Raw genomic sequence first — 24,082 nt, 5'->3', positions numbered from 1 at the left:
CTAATGACTATAGAAGGAACTGATCCTCCGGGGTTCTTGAAAAAATGGGAACAAGAGATTGGAACAGAATTGACTGTACAGCAATGGAATAAAGTTTTTAAATGAACACATGAGGTGACAAATATGAGCACAGTAGAGATGAATTATAAATGTTTAACTAGATGGTATATTACACCAAACATAGTTCACAGACAACAAGTAGACACATCACCTTTGTGTTGGAGAGGATGTGGAGAAAGGGGTACAATGACACATATATGGTGGGGTTGTCCAAAAATACAGGATTACTAGAGAGACATAATTCATTATATTCAGGAGATATGTGGGATAATGGTACAAAGAGATCCCTGGAGTTGTTTATTCTATATATTTGAACCTTCAGTGAAAATATATAAAAACAGGGTACTTTATCATCTAATTAGTGCAGCTAAGAGTCTGATTCCCAAGTTTTGGCAGGTTCCTAAAGCTCTAAAAATTAACGAATGGATAAATAGAGTTGAAAATATTTATAAGATGGAGGAGTTATGTCATATAGAGGAGGATAAAATGGAAAAACTTAGGAAAACGTGGTGTAGTTGGTTGAAATTTAAAACCTCCGAAAGATATATGGAACTGGTGGGTACTGGTGTAGAAATTAGAGGTAGAAGATAGGAGGGAGTCTTAATTGTGAGTTTGAGGGAGAGCAATGTTGGAGATAGAGAGACAAGTAGATAAATATGAGAAAGGATATAAATCACTAAGAGGAGGGGGGAGGGTATTAGGGGTATAATGGATTGGGTGTATGTGAATATTTTTCTAAATATGTTGTTCTTGTTTATATTGGAAAATCTAATAAAAGTAAAATAAAAAAAAAAGAAAACCCTAAACAACACTTTCAATTGTATCCAATTAGGCAGGCCCCTGCATTACATAGTTGAAGGTAAATCTAAAAGAAATTGGGCAGAAATTGAACAGAAAATTGTATAGTGTATGGCCAGCCTTAGAGACGTTCAGCAGGTAGATTATCTTTCTGATTTGAGCTTTTAGAGCTGAAGTTTAGCTTTTTCTTTTTTGGTCAACAACTTTAGTGAGCTAACTTACCTGTAATGAAAGATGTCCCATGTTGTACAGGCAGCTGAATTGTGAAGAAATTGTCTCTGCAGGGATGCCCTGTCCTCTTCCTGTCTCCAAATTTCTGATATATAGGAGGTTACTAGCTAATTATTATTATTATTATTATATTATTATAGCTAATAGTTAATAGCTTCAAACTCTGGGCTGAGATGCTGTGAAAAAAGGCTCCTGGCATGGGTCCACTGCCTCTTCTTTCCCCCTCCATTGGGAAAAAGTCCCAACACAGTCTGTGAATGGGAAGAGTTTGATGAGTCACAGGATTCCCACCCCAATTCACCGATCATGTTACAGGCCGTAAAAGCAATGAAATAACTTTTCTTAATGGAGGAGGAGAGGGCATGTCCAGCTCTGCCTAGAGCTCAAAGCTATTAACCCCTGTGCACTGGAAGTTTAGCCACAGGAAGAGGACAGGGCAGCCCTAAAGTGGAGATTTTTCCAGAATCTAGCTGCCTGTATGATGTGGGACATACTTTATTATAGGGAAGTTAACTCACTATAGAGCAAAAAAATCAGATTTAATACAATATTTTTATGTTGGAAAATATGTTTAACAGAGCAGATGTTTTTGAGAATTTGCCTGGAACTGGTAGAGAAATGTTAGCATACAGCAATGATTCCTTATTGGTTCTGACTGGCCACATGCTGATTGTATAAGTCTGGCAATGGCATGTTGCTATGTACAGGGAAAGAGAAGGATATAACTACTATTCAAGCTGTTATTATGACAGTAACAACATACAGCACATACCATTCTAGTGTTTATTCTACTGGTCCCATAATTACTCACACCTGAAAACTCATAACAAAGTATTGTAATTTTCCAAACTTATTAAAGGATAAGTTCACCTTGTAAAAAATAAAAAAAAACCTAAAAAACAAAATAAATGCACATATTTTTGCAAGTAACAGAAAATGTGCATGTATTTTTATTTCTCTAAGGAGCCCGTAAAGCATTATACCTATAAACAACAGATCACGGGTGCAATCTTGGGCTCCTGCAGACTCTCAGGATAGCTGTCTGCCCGTAGCAGGCATTTACCTGAGAGCAGGAAAATCCATGAACTACAAGAGCGCTCACCAGAAACCTTGTGGTCCATTGATAACTACAAGCAGTCAACTGCAATGGATGATGGTACTTGTAGTTCATTCATTCACAGAACTCTGTGAATGAATGATGCAGCCGTGTGGAAGAATCGCTGCACAGCCGTACTGTTTTCAAATTGTGACAGGGAGGTGGGGGAGAGGAGACAGATGCTGAAGATGTTACATGTTACAATTATATCATAAGGGTATGCGCTATTAATAAATTATATAAATATATCACCATTTATAAAGTGACCAAAAAATTATATAAAATATCCAAAAACCATATAGTGTCCAAAAACAATATATAAATATATCTATTAGTGTCCAAAAATAATCTTCAGTGACTTCATAACACTGACAAATCCACCACCAAAAACGATTGAATGAACTCACCAGAGCTAATTGCTGGTCAAATTATAAACCAGCAATAGCGCTTGTGCTCTGGGAGCGATGAATAATGATGTCCAATTAGTAGATGTAGTAATACTCAATCACTTTCCAAGTAATCAATAATAGTAAGCAGCCTGAGGAATACTATATCCCGATCATAGAAAATACTCTGCAGCCAAAGGATCTCATGGGAAATTTCTCCACTCCATTTCATGCCTCCATATATACATGCAGCACACGCAGGAACAAAAAAGAAAACAAAATGGTGCAATACGTATTTACCATTTATCTATTTAATAAAAAAGCTCATAAAAAACTCACAAACAAGGTGTCCAGACAGACACCAGCTTAAATTGCAATGCTCAACAGAGGTGAGGTACAAATACCGCTCACCACGGATCACCTCCACCAAACAATGGACAAGGAGCGTTCTGACATCCGCATCGAGTAGGCCACGCCCAACGCGTTTCGTCACCATGACGTCATCAAGGGGCGGTACCCTTATGATATAATTGTTTACTTGTGCCAAATTATAATTTTTTTATTTTTTGGTAGGGAATTGCAGCTGACACATAGTTTTGTTGTTAAAAGTGGCGCTTTTTTCCTTTTATTATTATGTTACATGTTACGCCCTAAATACGAGCGAAACAAGTTCAGAAAGGTGAACATAGCCATTAAATTTCTTGTTACTCTTTGAAGTCACTGCAGTATGAAAAGATCTCAAAAGTTCCATCTCTCACGTCTATCTCTTCTCAGGAAGGTGCTGGGTGATGGGCTTGCTCAGACGCAGCTCATGCATGATCTGTTAACAGCAGTCAAGCTGGCTATGGTTCTACTTCAGAAGTCTCCGGAGGCTCGTGTAGAGGCTCAGGGATTGGACTCTCAGTCTCTGTTATGGAAGGAGATGTGTGACCTGCTGTGCTGCTTCACTAACATATTGTTGGATGGTAAGTGTGCATGGAGTTGTGACTTTATACACGACCTGTCTACCCAATTCCATGTGGATTTTTTGGTAATTAAGAGGAAGGCGTCATGTCCTAAATGAAAAATCCAGCTAGAAAGAGAGACCACTTATAAATATGATGTTAGGGATGCAGTTCTGGAAACAAGCACACAGAGATCTCCCCACTGGCATACTTTAGAGACATAGGACATTTTTGTTAAAGAGGATATGTGACCCCTGGCAGGGACTAGAAGCAGCAGCAGGGTCTTACTGCAGGCTCCATTAGTGGATGTAATAGCGGGAAAATGTTCCAATGGGGACACTAGTTCTGGTGACCCAGGGGACTCCAAGGAATTCCCTTAATTTGCAGAGATTTCCTCTCACTTCCTGTTTGGCTATGGGGCAGGAAGTGAAGGCAAATCTGCAATGGGACACAGATGACGAAAAAAAAAATCTGATGGGTTATTACCGGGGTGGATTTGATTTAAATCAAGTTGATTTAAATCATGATGTTTAAAGAGCAGCTGTCATCTCTGTCCCACAGCAGCTCCTCCTATGACCCGCTGTTGACTCACTTTAATGGGACGGCTGGTGATGTGGCAGGGACACAACAAGGTGAGGGATGTGGCGGCAGCAGGTGAGTGGATGCTCGCTAACAGGTGCTGCCATGATGGATCTAAAATGACAGGTGCTCTTTAAATGTAAGGCATCCGACTCATTCTTGCTGGTAGTGAGAATCTTTAATATTTGCAAACCAAATGAAGGTTTCCTTTTTAGAATAATAAGCTGTCAGGTTAGTAAAACAGAGATATCAGAACCGATTTTAGGTTAATAGGTTAATCACACATAGCTGGAGAACGACTCAGATTCTTTTATTTCATGTTTTTTTTCTCATGGTTACTGTGACATTGTGTGAATGCATCAATACAGTGCATGTGATCTCAGCTTGCAGAGCTTGGATTCATTGAATGAGTTTACCAAAAATGTAAATATTGCAGAATATGCAGCCTCATGCTACATAACTAGGCTATATTATATGCTGAATAAACTAAATTATTAATGTATCTTGAATGGAAAACTATCTTTGGATAGATTTTTACTCCAAAAGCATTTTATTAAAATAAATTTGACACTGCAGAGTGTAACTTGGACTTCCCGCCCCCTGCTCTATGGCAGCTCAGACAAATTGTAAACATTCTGCATTTTGAAGAAATATAGAGAATAAAGGGCTGCAGATAGACAGGTGCAACTTATGTAGGAGGATTTGTTTCATCTCTGTGCATCATCTGAGGTCATTCACTTCACTGTGTATATGTAAGGGTTTACAACCACTTGCAACAGTACCTTTTCTTTCTACAGCCCTTTTTGTTTTGCTGTTGTATCATTGTCTCTTTTTTGTTCTTATATCTTTTTCGTTCTTATATCTTTTTCTGAAAAATACTTTTCCTTTTTTTTCTTTTTCCTTTATTAAACAAAATTTTAAAATTGTTAAGCTTATCTCTAATGCACTATACCAGAGCTTAAGGCATTCCTGTATCTTTTTTTTTTTTATCCTTTTATTTTTATTCATCATTTTTGCAATAACAGAACAAAAGTTCCATGTATTCAAGTTTCAACAGAAGAGTAATATACAATTTAAAAACAAAAAAAGAATAGGAAAAACAAAACAAAAAACAAGACACTTTACATACCCAGTGTGATTTGTCAGGTCTCACATTAGAAATTTACGACAGACATTTGCATACAAAATACTATGATTAGATCATGCAGAACAAGGTAATATTTGTCGTACTCCAAAAGAGATGGATTAACCGCTTCCTATAGCATAACTGAGACCTTGTAGGTCCAAATGATTTCTATAGCAGTTGCAACCCAGATATTGCATTCAACCTTCAATAAACATTTTAAAATTCTCCCTTGAATACCAGTTGTAGTTCGTGTCTCTGAAAAGCACTGCTATTAATGTGTAGATCTCCGAAATATCCCTGTCTGTGTGACAGCCTGTATTACAGACTTTTCTTAACTTGTTACAGTAGATATTGTGAATGCATGTTGCCATATGGTGGCAGCGATTTGTGTGTGTAAAGGGTTAATTCTGGAGTTAACCGAATCCTAGTGTTGATAGCTCTCAGACAGCTGGAAAATCTATGTACAGGATGAGGCTGAGTGTGTCATTGTCACACACCCTGCTGGCCCCACCCACCAGACATGATTTGCCCGCATTGCTTAGAGGAGCAGAGAGATCCGGTAAATCTATTACAGATATTACAGGTGTGTAATGAAAAAGTGTTTTGCATATTTTTATTAGCATGTCGATTAGGGGGAAAAGGAAAAACTAGGGAAGGCAAAACATGAGCACATTAAACTTTAGTTTCAATGAATGATTTGTAACTTGTTAGACTGCAGCTTAGTACAGTACTGTGTACATGAATAAATCATTATAATACAAAGCTTTCTCTATTTCAGATGACGTTTTGCAAAATGTTCAGAGCACTTCGGGGATGGCTCTCATCCTTTATCTAAAGACTATGGTTCCGAAGACTGAAAAACTTGCCAAACATGTAAGTTTTAGCCTTAAAGTACAACTTTACTGTAGCTGTCCTTTACAGCCCCCCTCACCCTCAGTGTAACCTACAGAGAATACCGGTTACCTTCTGCCTTACTCTAGATACCTTTACTGTGTGGCTCTGCCTGATCCTGCAAATGTATTGCTGGCCTTGTTTATTGCTCTTGCCAAAAATGACCATGGCTGATCCTTATTCGGAGAGAGCACGCCCGTTCAGAGTAGTATGAACCCAGCCATACTCACAAATGAGGCCACAGGGAATAAGCCTGTTTAGTTATACTTTTGTTTTAAATCTGTAACAAACCTGAGCAATTCAGACTGAGCAAAGGATAAAGCAGAAGTTACATCAGACCAAACTGCCTATCACTATGATCAAAAGATCTAGAAAAATAAGTAATTAAAGCTCATCATTTCCCATAAAAGGAAACCTTACCTCTTGAGCATGTAGCTTGTAGCATGAAGAATGGTCATTTACACCAGCCTTTCTCCAGCAGGGTGCCTTGAGGTTTTTTCAGGGGTGCCTTGGCAAAAGCCAGCAGGTGGACCAAGCCTGTCTTTTAGTTACACAAAGCCACAGGTTTTTATTGTGCACCATTACGAACTTCTAGCCACCAGTATCCTGACAACCAGTGACATCAGTTGAAAAGGAGGATATCAGCTGCCTGCACAACATCCTTGTTTGACCCTCCCCCGCCCCTCTCCATCAGTGCTGGGGTCACATTAGCTCACTTATGGAGTAAAACTGAGGGAGAAGAGAAACACTGAAATACTAGTCAGGACCAGTGTGAAAAAGTGTATTTAGGATAGGGTTCCTCGGGACTGTCCATATTTTTAAAGGGTGCCTTGGGACAGTCCATAATTTTAAAGGGTGCCTTGGGACTGTCCATAATTCTAAAAGGTGCCTTGGGACTGTCCATAATTTGAAAGGGTGCCTCGGGACTGTCCATAATTTTAGAGGGTGCCTCGGGACTGTCCATAATTTTAGAGGGTGCCTCGGGACTGTCCATAATTTTAGAGGGTGCCTCGGGACTGTCCATAATTTTAGAGGGTGCCTCGGGACTGTCCATAATTTTAGAGGGTGCCTCGGGACTGTCCATAATTTTAGAGGGTGCCTCGGGACTGTCCATAATTTTAGAGGGTGCCTCGGGACTGTCCATAATTTTAGAGGGTGCCTCGGGACTGCCCATAATTTTAGAGGGTGCCTCGGGACTGCCCATAATTTTAGAGGGTGCCTCGGGACTGCCCATAATTTTAGAGGGTGCCTCGGGACTGCCCATAATTTTAGAGGGTGCCTCGGGACTGCCCATAATTTTAGAGGGTGCCTCGGGACTGCCCATAATTTTAGAGGGTGCCTCGGGACTGCCCATAATTTTAGAGGGTGCCTCGGGACTGCCCATAATTTTAGAGGGTGCCTCGGGACTGCCCATAATTTTAGAGGGTGCCTCGGGACTGCCCATAATTTTAGAGGGTGCCTCGGGACTGCCCATAATTTTAGAGGGTGCCTCGGGACTGCCCATAATTTTAGAGGGTGCCTCGGGACTGCCCATAATTTTAGAGGGTGCCTCGGGACTGCCCATAATTTTAGAGGGTGCCTCGGGACTGTCCATAATTTTAGAGGGTGCCTCGGGACTGTCCATAATTTTAGAGGGTGCCTCGGGACTGTCCATAATTTTAGAGGGTGCCTCGGGACTGTCCATAATTTTAGAGGGTGCCTCGGGACTGTCCATAATTTTAGAGGGTGCCTCGGGACTGTCCATAATTTTAGAGGGTGCCTCGGGACTGTCCATAATTTTAGAGGGTGCCTCGGGACTGTCCATAATTTTAGAGGGTGCCTCGGGACTGTCCATAATTTTAGAGGGTGCCTCGGGACTGTCCATAATTTTAGAGGGTGCCTCGGGACTGTCCATAATTTTAGAGGGTGCCTCGGGACTGTCCATAATTTTAGAGGGTGCCTCGGGACTGTCCATAATTTTAGAAGGTGCCTCGGGACTGTCCATAATTTTAGAGGGCGCCTTGAAATTGTCCATAATTTTAAAGGGTGCCTTGACTGAAAAAAGGTTGAGAAACACTGATATACACAATCCCCTAAACCTCCCCTCCCTGAATCGTGGAGTGCTTCCTCTGGATGAAATGTATAATCTTTTGAATTCAATAAAGCCATGCAAAGCTGCATTATCCATTGACTGGGATTGCAGTACATAACTACGGCCACCACAGCAGAAGGACTGTGCACAGCCGCGCCGATGATGCCTTCTCCTTTCCCCCTTGTAGACAAACTGCACTTCTCCTGCCCAAGTCTGTACCTTCATATGGACCTGAGGCAGGGGTAAACATTGATAGAGCATATGCATTACATCTGTGATGCAGTAATTGTAAATGCAATGTTCTGTGGGCTTTAATGCAAAAAGTAGTCAGTGCACTTTAGTCATAAGATCATTCTTGCAGCATTTAGTTCTTTTTTTGCAAAAGGTGAACTTAGCCTTTAAAGCAGAACTCAGAGAAATTTTTTGCTTTCCCATGCAGTGCAGCTGTGTCTGCACTGCATGGTTTAACTGTTCGTTTTGTCCAGGGGCGCACAGAAAGGCTATACGAACCCAATCCTTTGATCCTCCAGAAAACAGTGCTCGCCCATGTCCAGCGGTGGACTGTTCCTGCCGTCCTCACGTCCAGAGCCCGTCTATAGGCATGATGATGTCAAGAACAGTCCATGGATGAGGCCGCTAGCATGAGAAGGGGCAGGAGTGTCAGGGACTGGTTCTGCACTCAGAGGATTGACTGATTGGGTAAGTGTCCACTCTCCTCACCCCTAGACAAAAACGAGCAGTTAACTCATGCAGTGTGAACACAGCCCCACAGCTTGGGAAGAAAACATTTCCTGGAATTCTTTTTTTAAGCCTCCATATTGTTAATACTGCCTAGCAGGTCCAAAAGGTATAAGGTGGTGGGGACAAACTCTGCAATTATTCATGAATTGGCCAGGTTTTTTACATGCATTGTATTCCATACGTAAAGCTATAACATTACAGTTCCTCCATGAAATCAAACAAACCTTTCACATTTACATTGGGTGCAATAAAAAGAACATGTAAAAGGGAATAAAGTATATAGAATCTGCTCCTTAGATAGGTTAACACTTCACCATTTCCTTCTATTATCTTATTACTCTCATTTTATCATTGTATTAACACCTAAAGTGAACAAATTTGTTTACCAATTTGGGAGCCTTCAATCAATTTTAGGAAACTAACAGACCTACAGGAAATGTCCCACTGACATCTGTAAAAGAACATTTTTTTTTCTTTTTAATGCTATCTCCCATGCCTATGTGATTGGCACTCTTTTTGTTTCCAGTAATAAGCCTGTTGATAGTAGTTTAACATTAGGAACATTTTATAGGTGAATGACATGGTCCTGATGTCTGTGGATTCATCAGATGCTCCGGATTGGTTTATCTGCTGCTGTAGTTCATTGTGTAAGGATCTTCCAGACAATGTGTTGCTCTTCCTGTGTCAAGGGGCCCTGACTATGCTGGACTGGAGAAATGGTGGTTTAGGCCCAGGAGGGGAGACACTGCTTCTAAACCTGCTTAGAGTTCTGCTGTCTCTTAGTTCACGGTAGGTATGCTTCTTTTTACTGAGGTAATTTTAAGTATATAAAAACTATGAGAGATCTTGTTATACAGGACATTGCTATTTGTGTCATGTTTCATTACTTTGTGACTAGTAAGTGCTAGCTCCTGAGCAATTCCACCAAACTCCAAACAGCTTTAGCTCAGTTCTCTGAGCTTGGTCCTTTACTATTAATCAAAGCCAGCCATAGACAAATTGAATCTCAGCCAGTTCAGCAGGGATCGTCCGAGATTCAAACCAAGTATGGGCAGGCTGAATGTACCCAAGTTTATCAATCAACTTGGGAACAACCAGCCTGTTGGGTTTTACATGCGATTATTGCTAGCAGCTATTATAGCCACTAGTAGTAATCGTTGTGTTCTCACGGCGCGGGACGGCCTGCCGGGAGAACACATTGGTTCCGCAAGGGGGGATTCCCCCATCAATACTGACCAATGGTTGCAGGAAAGAAAATCGCACCGCCTATGGCTAGCTTAAGCAGACGGGCTGATAGAATTGTTAGTTGCATCCTCTAAATCCCCCTTCCCCACAGGAACAAAACACAAAATGTGTGAGGTTATAGCTTGTTTGGGCAGCACAGTAATTAAGTGGTTAGCACGCGTGTCTTGTAGCACTGGGGTCGTTGGTTCGTATACAACCAGGACATAGATTTTACATGTTCTCCCTGTGATTGTCTGGGTACACAGTTTTCCTCCCACACGCCAAAGATATGCTGGTAGGTTATTTAGCTAATGTCTAAATCGGTCCTAGTATGCCTGTTTGGGTTCAGAAATCCCAGCTGAAGCCTCCTATGGCAAACTCTGGTAACATTCTGAGTGGCTAATGCAGTTCTGGTACTCATTTCAGGCATGGAGGAAAGAAGTGCACTGGAGATTGCAAAGTTAGTAGATATGCCTCCCCACCCATGCCTGTGGTCGTCATGTCTGTTTTAATTCCTTGTACAGACTGTTAAGTTCATGCTAGGGATCTACCCACCCACTCTTATTATGGCCTTGTCTTAACGTTTGGTTACTTCTGTCGTTGGCCTGAGAGAGTTCTCATATGCTTTGTGCCAGTTATGGATTCTTTGTAGAAACAAATGTTTGGAGCACTGCTTGTATGAAATGCTGAGCTCAGAACCTGTCTGGACCATGGCTGAGGTGAAGGTAGGTTGTCTCACTAGGATACTCCGCAAGAGTGAAGACTGCTCAGGTTATTAAACTGTATCCTCCTTTACTCTGAAGTACTGTGAATGGTAATTGTGTGCCCACTGCAAGGGACTTGGTGAATAATTGTAATAATTTCTTATGTCCAATATTCTGCTTTTTTCTTCACTGTGGAGTTCTTCTTAAAGGGTCTTTCTGTTTATCCATATTCCCTTTTGAACTTCTTATTGGTAGGGTTGCACCTATATGGTTTTTTTTAACGGCGAGTACAAGTATCGATACTTAAGTGCTTAAGTACTTGCCAATACCGATTACTGATACCTTTTTGTGGTGCGATCTGAGCCCATCCAGAATGAATGGGCTCAAATCTCACTGCAAAGAATCACATGTGATTTGAACAGGAATGTGGTGCGATTTTTGTCCGATTGCATGCGGTTTCCCGCACTGCTCCTGTGTGATCCCAGGCTGAAGTCACTATGACAAGCCTGCGTTCACACAGGAGTGGAGGGGGAAACCGCATGTGATTTGGACAGGAATCGCACCGCATTCCTGTTCATATCACATGCAATTCTTTACAGTGCAATTTGATCCAGTTCATTTTGAATGGGCTCAAATCACACCACAAAGGTATCAGTTTCAGGTAATCTTGCAAATGATTAGTATCTGCACTGATACAGATACCAGTATTGGTGGAATCCTAGTTAATGGTATAATTTCCTGCAGGATTTGGAAGTCCATATCATTTACTAGAATTTAGTCCCCTTACCAGTGGCAGCCTGAGTCTGGCATGTTTTTTTTCTATGGCTTTTTAAACAAAAGCTTTTCAAGCTGCTTGATACCAACACATAATTCCACTAGTTAATGGTCTGTTAACTTTTACAAACCACTAATTCCTCAATATCTGTATAACTGAACAACAGTGTTTGCTAGGAAGCATAAGGCTTCTGTCCCAGCTATAAAAATCAAGCCAGAGACTGGCTGCAATGCTGCAAATAACCATACTTAAAGCAGAACTTCACCCTAAAAGGGAATTCCGCTTTATGTCCTCCTCCATGTTAAGAAGCTTTTTTATGGGGGGGGGGAGCAGGTACCTAGTTTTGTAAGTTACCCACTTCTACATGTGCTGAAATCACCTAGGCAACCCCCCCCCCACCCCCTGGCAACCTCCTGGAACACATCACAGGTCTCAGGAGGCCGCGGAACCATTCACACAGCTTAGCTCGAATCAGGTAAGTGTCCTTTTATTTAAAAGCCAGCAGCTACAGTATTTATATACTAGTTTTTTCAAACGGACTGAAGAAATGATTTAAAGTACAACTAAAGGCAAAACTTTTTTTTTTTGTGTTGGACAGAGTTGAGATGGATTAGAACCCCTGCCAGTTGTTATTGCTATCTTTGCCCCATTAGGGAAGGTTCACCCTCTCTATTTGTCATGTTTACTATTTTCATTAAAAGTGAAAGTAAAAGAAAATCCCAAATTTTTAGTTATTCCCAGAAAAGTAAGAGAAAATAAATCTTCCAATAAGAACACTAGCCTGGGGGCCCCTAGGGATTCCCTTAATTTGCAGGTATTGAGCCTGGCTATGGGATGGGAAATGAAGGGAATTCTCCCCAATGGGACATAGTTGGCGAAAAATAAACTGATAGAGGTTATAACCCTCCCTAACTCTATCCAAAATGAAAAAAAAAGTTTTGCCTATAGTTCTACTTTAAGGATTTCTGCAATTTATCTCATGTAATTATGTCTGTATATACAGTGGGTAAAATAAGTATTGAACACATCACCATATTTCTCAGTAAATGTTTCTAAAGGTGCTATTGACATGAAATGTTCACCACATATTAGTAACAACCCATGCTATCCATACATACAAGGAAACCAAAACAAATAAGTTCAGAAATTAAGCTATGTGTAATAAAATGGAATGACACAGGGAAAAAGTATTGAACATGCTAACTGAAATTTATTTACCTGTAATACTTTGTACAAAATCCTTTGTTAGTGATGAAAGATGCCTCTTGTATGAAGAAACTAGTCATATGCTTTGCTCAGGTGTGATTTTGGCCATTCTTTCACACAAACAGTCTTCAAATCTTGAAGGTTCCGTGGGCCTCTTCTTTAGTTATTTCCAAAGATTTTCTATTGGATTCAAGTCAGGTGATTGTCTGGGCCATTCTCTTAGCGTTATTTTCTTTCTTTGAAACCAATTGAGTTTCCTTGGCTTTGTGTTTGAGATCATCGTCTTGCTGAACTGTCCACCCTCGTTTCCTCTTCATCATCCTGGTAGATGGCAGCACATTTTTTATCAGGAATGTCTTTTTTCATTCATCTTTCCTTCAATGATACGCAGTTTGCCAGTACCGTATGCTGAAAAACATCCCCATACCATGTGCCTACTTTCAAACTTCACTGTTAATATGGTGTTTTTGGGGTGATGTGCAGTGCCATTGACCTCCAAACATGGTGTATATTATGGTATCCAAAGAGTTCAGTTTTGGCCTCATCCAACCAGACTATATTCTCCCAGCATTTCACAGGCTTGTCTAAATGCTGTGCAGCAAACGCGAGCTTCAACATGCTTTTTCTTCAGCAGTTGAGTCCTGCGTGGTGAGCGTGGATACAGGCCATGGCGGTTGAGTGCATTGCTTATTGTTTTCTTTGAAACAATTGTACCTTCTAATTCTAGGTCTTTCTGAAGCTCTCCACAAGTGGTCTTTGGCTCTTGGACAACTCTTTCACTCCCCTTTCAGAAAACTTGTGAGGAGCACTGGTTGTGGCCGGTTTATGGTGAAATGATGTTCTTTCCACTTCCAGATTATGGCCCCAACAGTGCTCACTGGAACATTATGAAGTTTAGAAATCCCTCTGTAACCAATGCCATCAGTATGTTTTGCAACAATAAGGTTGTGAAGGTCTTGAGAGAGCTCTTTGCTTTTACCCATCATGAGATGTTTCTTGTATGACACCTTGGTAATGAGACACCTTTTTATAGGCTGTCATTGACAAGGGGCAGAATTGCTTTCTAATTACTGATAGATTTTAGCTGTTGTCTTGGCTTTCCATGCCTTTTTGCTCCTCCCTTTCTTCATGTGTTCGAAACTTTTTCCCTGTGTCATTTCATTTTCTTACACGTAACTTCTTAACTTAACGTCATACATTTCTGAACTTGTTTGTTTTGGTTTCTTTGGGTTGCATGAGTTGTTACTGACACGTGGTGAAATTGAATGTCAATAGCACCTTTAGAAATATATTTACAGAGAAAAATGGTGGTGTGTTCAATACTTATTTTACCCGCTGTAAGTGTATATTCTGATGTTCACTTTTACGACTAAATAAATAAATTTTAAAATGAAAAAAATATCTATTAACTTATTTTGGTACTGGCACTGGTCAGTATTTGTTTTCTCTCTTCTCTTACTAGTAGCATCACAGTCTGTTTTAGTCTATTCCTACATGTCACATTGATGTTTATATTTTAGCCTGAGGGAGTCCAGCACGGCCTTGTGTCTGTCCCGTATCTTAGCCCTGTGGACAAGCTCAGCTCTAGACTCTCTACACACCTGTTCCAAGGATCTGCGAGAATGTCTCAATGGCAGCTCAAGTACCATGTGCAGCCTTCTAGAATATGTGTACGTAAACTGGGAACACCCCTTGGATGCTGTCCGACATCAAACCAAGCAGATCTTCAGGAACATTCTCCAAATCCACCACAAAGCTGTGATCGTGATGTCCAATGGAGAAGTAGACTCGTTTCTTTGTCAGCTTACTCATAAATTACTGAGTCTGGAGTGGCACTCAAAGGGGAAGTATGCCTCACTGGCCTGTCTTGTGGAATGTGTTGGAACTGAACAGATCTTGTTTGTAGATCATATGATCCCAGAACAGATCCTGGATGTCATGTGGGACCAATCCTTTGCTCCGTATGCTGCTAACCTTTTGGAAGCCATGTTTGTCAACCACAAAAAGCAACTTCTGGCCAATGAAGAAAGCTGTTGGATTGAGCGCTGGCAAAGTGTCTGGGTCTTCCCTCTTCTCAGACGTCTCTGTGAAGAACACGTTACTCAGACTACATACATCATTGATTATTATTTGCCGAAGTTGCTGAAATGTAACCCTGAGAGTTTAACCTACATGATAGACCACCTACAGTCCTCTGCAGCCATCAGCGTGGGTAAGTTGTATTCTATGTGTTTGTATTATTGTTGAAAGATAAAATAAATAAACCATCCATTGTGCGAGAGTGAACATGTCAGGACAGAAATATAGATCAATAGGTTCACTTTAAAGCACACTCATATATTTACTTTCCTGCATTTCCCTGACACCATTCAGCCACTATTAGTAAAAGAAAAGCCTTGGCTATGAGGGGCTGGAGTAGAGGTTTTTGTAGGTTTGTTGGCATCCTTGTGACAATTCTGATAAGCGTAATGCCGACAAAGGGAGAGAGTTGCATTCTCCCCATACTCTCCTCTATGCTGCAGCATCCATGTGATGCTGCAGCTGTCCCACTTCGGCTCTAAAAGCAAGAACTGAGCGATCGCATGACCGCTGATCTCTCAGTTTTCCATTTGCTCCGAGCAGAGAACAGTGACTGTCCACTGCATTCTACTCCTCCAGTGCTCACCGGAGCAGAGCACTGGGCCAGGAAAGGGATGGGCTTAGCTGGCTCTGGCTCTCAGCAATGTGCTTGAGGGGTGGGCCAGCTGTCAATCAGGCAGTCTGTTGGATCTCGACAATATTTCCGTGATCTTTCTAGAGCCAGGCAATTTTCTGCCTCATCAGCTGATAGCGGGCAATAAAAGGGGAAGAGACGCAACCAGGTAGACAAAACTAAAACAACACAAACCATAGATGCAAGGTCATGTTATATGAAAAAGTTCCATATAGTCCGTTCACTAGGGCAAGCTTAATCCAATAAGCAGACTCTGTATGTAATATCCAACAGAAAAGAATAAATGGGAAAACCCCTCTAAGTTCTGACTTTTGGTGTTTTAATGAATTATAAGAATGCCAAATGGTCTGACTCACATAGTGATAAAAAAGACAAGCTCATCACAAAAGAGATGTACAGGATGCCAGAGATGATGTCCACCACAGTAATGCCGGGGTCTACTGCCACAAAAGGAGATGTGTAAGGAAGTCAGCCTGAATCCTCCAAAATGGTGCTGGAATGCAGTGTGGCCTTCAGTGTCTGCGGGATAATGTCACCAGGACTGGTCAGAACACCGACACGTTTCAGAGCATGCTCCGTTCTGACTATAGGCATGCATGCTCCTTCATCAAGCTAAAGAGACCTAAGGGATGAGCCTCTTTTATATAGACTTTCTGACATGGGACAACGCCCAGCAAGAACCAAAACTACATAATATGGTGTAAACACAAATAAAAATCCAAATGCAATTATCAATGCTAAAAAACTCTTAGAAGATCAGAAAAGAATAATGAATAAATTACAAGAAAATATATATACTACATTTCATATACAAATAAAAAAAATGGAAATAGTTCATCCAAAAAAAAGCGATGTAAAAAAATGAGACAAAGATAAATCATTTCAGAACTTTTTCCACCTTTAATTTGACCTATAAACTGTACAGTTTAATTGAAAAACAAACTTAAATCTTTTACGGGTGGGGGGGTGGGGGAGTAAACCTAAAAAAAAAAAAAAATGTGGTTGCATAAGTGTGCACACCCTCTTATAACTGGAGATGCAGCTGTGTTCAGAATTAAGCAATCCCATTCAAAATCATGTTAAATAGGAGTAAGTACACACCTGCCATCATTTAAAGTGCTTCTGATTAACCCCAAATAAAGTTCAGCTGTTGTAGTAGGTCATTCCGGACATTTTCTTAATCACATCTTACAGCAAAAGCCATGGTTCGCAGAGAGCTTCTAAAGCATCAGAAGGATCTCATTGTTAAAAGGTATCAGTCAGAAGAAGGGTAGAAAAGAATTTCCAAGGCATTAGATATGCTATGGAACACAGTGAAGACAGTCCTCATCAAGTAGAGAAAATATGGCCCAACAGTGACATTACCAAGAACTGGACGTCCCTCCAAAATTGTTGAAAAGATGAAAAGAAAACTGGTCTGGGAGGCTGCCAAGAGGCCTACAGCAACATTAAAGGAGCTGCAGGAATATTATTATTATTATAATACAGGATTTATATAGTACCAACAGTTTGCGTAGCGCTTTACAAAATGAAGGTAGACATAATTACAATACAAGTTGGTACAAGAGGAAACAGAGGGCCCTGCTGATTAGGGATATCTGGCAAGTACTAGCTGTGTGGTACATGTGATAATCTCCCGTATTCTTCATATGTCTGGGCTATGGGGTAGAGTGGCAAGACGGAAGCCTTTTCTTACAAAGAAAAACATTCAAGCCTGGCTAAATTTTGCAAAAACACATTTGAGGTCTCCCAAAAGCATGTGGGGAAATATGTTATGGTCTGATGAAACCAAGGTTGAACTTTTTGGCCATAATTCCAAAAGATATGTTTGGCGCAAAAACCACACTGCACATCACCAAAAGAACACAATACCCACAGTGAAGCATGGTGGTGGAAGCATCATGCTTTGGGGCTGTTTTTCTTCAGCTGGAACTGTGGCTTTAATCAAGGTAGATGGAATTAAGAACATTTCAAAATACCAGTCAATATTGGCACAAAACCTTCAGGCTTCTGCTGGAAAGCTGAACATGAAGAGAAACTTCATCTTTCAGCATGACAACGACCCAAAGCATACATCCAAATCAACAAAGGAATGGCTTCAGCAGAAGAAGATGAAAGTTTTGGAATGGCCCAGCCAGAGCCGAGACCTGAATCTGATCGAAAATCTGAAGAGGGCTGTGCACATTAGATGCCCTCGCAATCTGACAGATTTGGAGTGTTTTTGCAAGGAAGAGCGGGCAAATATTGCCAAGTCAAGATGTGCCATGCTGATAAACTCATATCCAAGAAGACTGAGTGCTGGAAGCAAATCAAAAGGTGCTTCAACAAAGTATTAGTTTAAAGGTGTGCACACTTATGCAACCATATTATTTTAGTTTTTTATTTTTACTTCCCTCCACCTAAAAGATTTTAGTTTGTTGTTCAACTGAGTTGTGCAGTTTATAGCTCCCATTAAAGGTGGAAAAAGTTTTGAAATGATTTATCTTTGTCTAATTTTTTTACATCACAGAAACCTGACATTTTAACAGGGGCGTGTAGACTTTTTATATGCACTGTATGTGTCTTGTGAAGTGTACTTAGTATTGACGTATGGATTAAGTCTAATTGCAGTATTCTATTATAAAGTAAAAAAGGTACCTGCAAGTAATGGTATAAAAAAAGTATTAATTTCATGTAAGGAAAAATGAATAAGAAGTTATATACTCTAATAAAGAAAAGTTGTGTCAGAGGGGAGCTTAAAGGATGGTGGCCACCTCTAATTCCTCATTGAGGCCACCAGAAGAGAGGGTTTCGAGGCAATAGATCCAGAAAGTGTCTCTCTGGCAGAGCTTATGAAAACGTCCCGCCTCGGGGAGACTCCTAGACATGCTCTTGATGACCCACACCCACAATCCATAGGTAGATGAAAGTGGCTCGGTACATTATGTTTTATCTTTTCCATCCTCAATGGCCTGATGGTGTGACCAACAAATAATGTTAATTAAGAGCAGGGTGGATTTGATTTAAATCAAACTGATTTAAATCACGATTTAAATCACTAGTCAGTAAGGCTTGATTTAAATCCTAGTTTTCTACATAAAGACTAATTCTTGCTGGTATAACTTTAATATGCAAGTAGATGAAGATTTTTAGAATAACAACTTTTCATATTAGTTTTTTTATCCCCAGTTTAATAGGTTAATCATTCATATTTGGACAACTTTTCTGTTGTATTTAGGAAGGAGAAAAAAAATCATTACTGTATTTTCCGGTGTATAAGACGACTTTTTACCCCTTGAAAATCTTCTCAAAAGTCGGGGGTCGTCTTATACGCCGGTAACGGCATGCTGACACTTTTTAGGGGGGGCGGCGCGGTGCCGCCACCGCCCCCCCCCCCTTCCAACAGAAGGGACACTAAGTACAGGGGTGGGCAGGGGCTGCTGTCTCTTACCTGGCTCCGGTCCCACGACGATCCGGTCCAGGAAGCGCAGCTGCTCCTTCCTTCGGTTCGTCCACTGGATGTTCGCGCTGCTGCTCGGCTCCGCCTCCTCACCGGTGATTGGTCGCCAGAACTGTAGCTCAGGAAAGGCACACAGGCGGCCAATCACTGGCGAGGAGGCGGAGCTGAGCGGCCCCGCGAAAATCGAGTGGAGATGCAGGTAAGTGTGCCGTGCTTATGTGCTGCTGCAACCACATATGCTGGCTGCAGCAGCACCGTACTAAAACAGGGATCAGCAAGTGTCAGTGGGAGGAATAGTGCCCCATCATTGGTGTCACTGACACCAACGATGGGGCACTTTTCCTCCCCCCCACTGACACCAACGATGGGGCACTATTCCTCCCCCCCCCCCACTGACACCAATGATGGGGCACTATTCCTCCCCCCCACTGACACCAACGATGGGGCACTATTCCACCCCCCACTGACAACAATGATGGGGCACTATTCCACCCCCCACTGACACCAATAATGGGATACTTTTCCTCCCCCCCCACTGACACCAACGATGGGGCACTATTCCTCCCCCCCCCACTGACACCAATGATGGGTACTATTCCTCCCACTGACACCAAAGATGGAGCACTATTCCACTGACACCAATGATGGGGTGCTATTCCCCCCAATGATACTAATGATGGGGCACTATTCCTCCCACTGATACCAATGATGGGACACTATTCCTCCCACTGACACCAATGATGGGACACTATTCCTCCCACTGATACCAATGATGGGGCACTATTCCTGCCACTGACACCAATGATGGGGCACTATTCCTTCCACTGACAACAATGATGGGGCACTATTCCTTCCACTGACAACAATGATGGGGCACTATTCCTGCCACTGATACTAATGATGGGGCGCTATTCCTGCCACTGATACTAATGATAGGGCACTATTCCTGCCACTGATACCAATGATGGGGCACTTTTCCTCCCACTGACACCAATGATGGGGCACTATTCCTCCCACTGATACCAATGATGGGGCACTATTCCTCCCACTAATACCAATGATGGGGCACTATTCCTCCCACTGACACCACGATTCTTCCCACTGGTGTGCATTGGAAGAGGGGTAGTCTTATACGGCGAGTATAGCCCAAACACTACATTTTAAACAGGAAAAGTAGGGGGTCGTCTTATACGCCCAGTCGTCTTATACGCCGGAAAATACGGTACCTTAATAATAACAATTTAAATAGATTTATTCAACTGAAACAATAACATTCCAGCATATGTTATTTGCTTAAACAAACATCCATGTTTGTTAACTAATTTGGCTAAACAAAATCTATATATTTTAAGAAACGTAGACTGTCAGCCCCTTCCTCCTCACACTTAGTTTCACTTTCTTCTTGTGCAGATCTATTCCACTCCAAACAATCAGAAAAATATTGTTTCTATTCTATTCACTGAACTTCTTGAAACTTAGCACTGAAGGGGTTGATTCTGTATTCATAGGTTTGTAGAAGTTAGGATTAAGGTCTTTTTCTTAACTCTGTTCACGTTATAACATTTTTGCTGTGAAGAAGAGGCATGTGATCTCCGCTGAGTCAAATTCAGTTTTGAGAACTGCAAAAGTAAACCAATCATCTGTGATAATATCTTGTAGGCAGAGAAAAATAATCTTACAAAAACCTCTGGAATGTTGGTTATGTGTTAGAGAAGACACTGGTAGCGATGAGGCAGAACACTGACTTTACTTGTGTGGCTTAAGTTGCAAACATACAAAGCATTTCAGCAGACATCTTGCTTCATGAAGAGAGGAGGAAGAGGAAGAGAGTGAAAACCAACAAGTTTTACACATATGCACAACTAGTAACCTTAGTGTACAGTGCCATCTACTGGTCAAGTGATATTAACACACAATACTATATAGTTCATGCTGTTGTATCTCCAACATGGAAGAGCATGACATTGTGAATGGATTCATGGAATTTATTTGCCAAAAAAATTAAACATATACAGCCTTATTCTACATAATTAAAAAACTAATCTTTATTTCATGATGGAATAACCTTTGGATGGTAATATATTTTCCTCAAAAAGCATTTTATTTAAAAAAATCCGTTTTTTTTTTTTTTTTTTTTTAAATCATTGATTTTTATCCACCCTGACTAAGAGTATACAACATATTCTGATGAGCACTTATAAAAATCGATTGTGTATGTTTTACCTTTGGCAACAAACTCTGTTTGTCCATACTGGACAAAAGAGCAAATGCTTTTACAGAAAAGCCAAAGTAAGTGTTTTCTTGTGACCCAAAAGAAAGGTATGGCAAAAAAATGTTTTTGTTCTCGTTTTTGCATACCTTTTTAAAGCCTTTCACCTTTAAATAAAATCTCTCCAGTGTCGCCTCCTATATTTCTTTTTCAGCTAGTGCACTTCAAGAGCTTTTTCCCTCCAGATACATGTGTTAACAGTGTGCATTTGACATGCAGTGTGAAGGCCCCCATTCATTTACCTTGCACCGGAAAGTAAAGCAAAATGCATGAAAATGTACTGTACATTGTTTATTAGTTCTCTGTAATTCGACTGTATGCATGCATATTGGCATGAAAGAATAATTCTATGTGACCCCTGGGGTCATTCATCTGAAGGTAGCAGAATTATTCCCATTCAGATAATTGAACTGTATTGTTTGTGGTGTCATCTTGGATTCATGTTGAAGTAAATATGAGCCTTGTTCTGCCAATAAAATACTGAACAGTCTTTAAATAGAGTGATTAATAAAAATGTATTTACATTTGTTTAAAACTTGTAGGTTCTGTCAGTAACCGAGGGGCTCTGGGAGCTCTTATGGCGTGTCTGAGGACAGCTCGGGCGCATGGACATCTTCGATTTACAGAAAATTACGCCTGGAATGGTCGGGTCTCCACTGGTTTGATAGAACAAGGCCTTGTCCATAGGCATGATCAGGTGAGGAACCCTGAATAGTTTATTCGTACTGCTTGCTATGAGTAGAGTTTTCTGACATTTATTAATAAAATTGCAACTTTCCCCATAAAACAAGGTTCCCAAGTGTTACAAAAGGGCAGATTTCTTTTCAGTTATTTTTAATGAAGATTTTTTTTTTTTTCAAACCGATCTTCATGTATTAATGAACTTTAAATGGTTTGTTTGGACCAAGCTGTCAGCTGTGGCTCCCTGTTACCAACTCGACTTGCCCCTGAACCTGTCTTCTGCCTGCCTCCTGGTTTGACCCCCGCTTGCTTAATGGACTTGCTCACTCTGTTCTTGACTCTGGTTATGCTCCTGACTATGCTTAGGGCCAGTTCACATTGACTTGTGAACATTTTCATCCATTTTAGTTGCATTTTAATGCGTGCTGATATCCATTGACATCCATTTTGCATTTTAGCGCAGCTCAACGTTATGGTGTGAATAGGACACATTGGAAATATTGTTTTTCAGATGTCCTTTCGTTAATCTGCGTTTTACTGCTGCGCTAAAACACACTGGTGTGAATTGGTTTTTATTTACACCACATCCAGTACTTGACCCTGGCTTTGAACTGGCTTCTTTTCTGACTTCTGCTCTGCCTGAGACCCGCTACTTGCCATGGGCACCACCTGTCTGCAGTCACTGCCTCAGCCCAGTACCTGGACGTCTCATCAGACAGCATCCCAGTTGGAACTTCCCTGCAAATAGTTCCAGTAGGCGATCCATGCTTCTTTGACATCTCCTAATATCACCTGCAGGGGTGTCTGGAGCTTAGTTGCAAGGGAAGCCCTATCACCATTGGCCTCCAACACCAGGTAGGTGATATACATACAGTTTACTGCGCTGTGTTTCAGAAGTGGTATGGGGTCTGCTCCTGGAACAACATTGAACACAGCGCAGCCATTCACAGGAAGTTCCGTATTCTATGAATAAATACAAAGCTTTCTGTAATTGGCAAAGGGGGAGACTGTAACATCATCTGCCCACCTTTCCGCTTCAGCCTGCCAGATGATGCTTTATATTCAGAAACTACAAAGCGTCCTGTAAATGGCTGAGCAGCGCTCATCCTGACTCGATTTTGTTCCAGGAATGGGATGGGAAATCCCCATCCTGCTGCTGGAACACAGCACTGTATCCTGTATGAAGCTGATGGCACGTACAGTTTTTAAAGCGCACGCACACATCCGCTGCAACTCTTGGTGAAGTATATAGTTTGTTTGGACCAGCTTGGTCCAAACTATTTAAACTTTGCTATAACATGGAGATCAGCTTTAGATTTGGTGGCTAAAAGTTTATTCATTTGGGTACGGTATTGCACAACAGCATACTTGTCAGTCAGACTGTCACAACATGGAAAAAGGGCCCGGTAAAGGGTCACTTCACCTTTTAAGAAAAAGAGGGGAAATAACACAATACCCCCCCCCCCCCCTCACCTTTTCAGAAAAAAAGAAAAGGGGAGATAACACAATACCCCCCCCCCCCTCACCTTTTCAGAAAAAAAGAAAAGGTGAGATAACACAATACCCCCCCCCCTCACCTTTTCAGAAAAAAAGAAAAGGTGAGATAACACAATACCCCCTCCTCACCTTTTCAGAAAAAAGAAAGGGGGAGATAACACAATACCCCCCCCCCTCACCTTTTCAGAAAAAAAGAAAAGGTGAGATAACACAATACCCCCCCCCCCTCACCTTTTCAGAAAAAAAGAAAAGGGGAGATAACACAATACCCCCCCCCCTCACCTTTTCAGAAAAAAAGAAAAGGTGAAATAGCACAATACCCCCCCTCACCTTTTCAGAAAAAAAGAAAAGGTGAGATAACACAATCACCCCCCTCACCTTTTCAGAAAAAAAGAAAAGGTGAGATAACACAATACCCCCCCCCCCCTCCCTCACCTTTTCAGAAAAAAAGAAAAGGTGAAATAACACAATACCCCCCCCCCCCTCACCTTTTCAGAAAAAAAGAAAAGGTGAAATAACACAATACCCCCCCCCCCCCTCACCTTTTCAGAAAAAAAGAAAAGGTGAAATAACACAATACCCCCCCCCCCTCACCTTTTCAGAAAAAAAGAAAAGGTGAGATAACACAATACCCCCTCCTCACCTTTTCAG

General features: G+C 41.3%; 1 protein-coding gene across 1 annotated transcript in view; it reads left to right on the top strand.

Annotated features, from left to right (window-relative positions):
- THADA (THADA armadillo repeat containing) overlaps positions 1-24,082 on the top strand; it is an 870,089-nt gene that overhangs the window by 21,518 nt on the left and 824,489 nt on the right. The window contains exons 8-12 of the mRNA XM_089677843.1: positions 3,346-3,536; positions 5,999-6,093; positions 9,495-9,712; positions 14,353-15,044; positions 21,796-21,950. Of these exons, the coding sequence (XP_089533969.1) occupies positions 3,346-3,536; positions 5,999-6,093; positions 9,495-9,712; positions 14,353-15,044; positions 21,796-21,950 (1,351 nt within the window). The remainder of the gene's footprint in view (positions 1-3,345; positions 3,537-5,998; positions 6,094-9,494; positions 9,713-14,352; positions 15,045-21,795; positions 21,951-24,082) is intronic.

Source organism: Staurois parvus, unplaced genomic scaffold, assembly GCF_062004578.1.
Source record: "Staurois parvus isolate SC_StPar_1 unplaced genomic scaffold, SC_StPar_1.0 ptg000192l, whole genome shotgun sequence".
In the NCBI taxonomy this organism is placed as follows: Eukaryota; Metazoa; Chordata; class Amphibia; order Anura; family Ranidae; genus Staurois; species Staurois parvus.
This window is presented reverse-complemented; position numbering and strand designations above follow the sequence as displayed.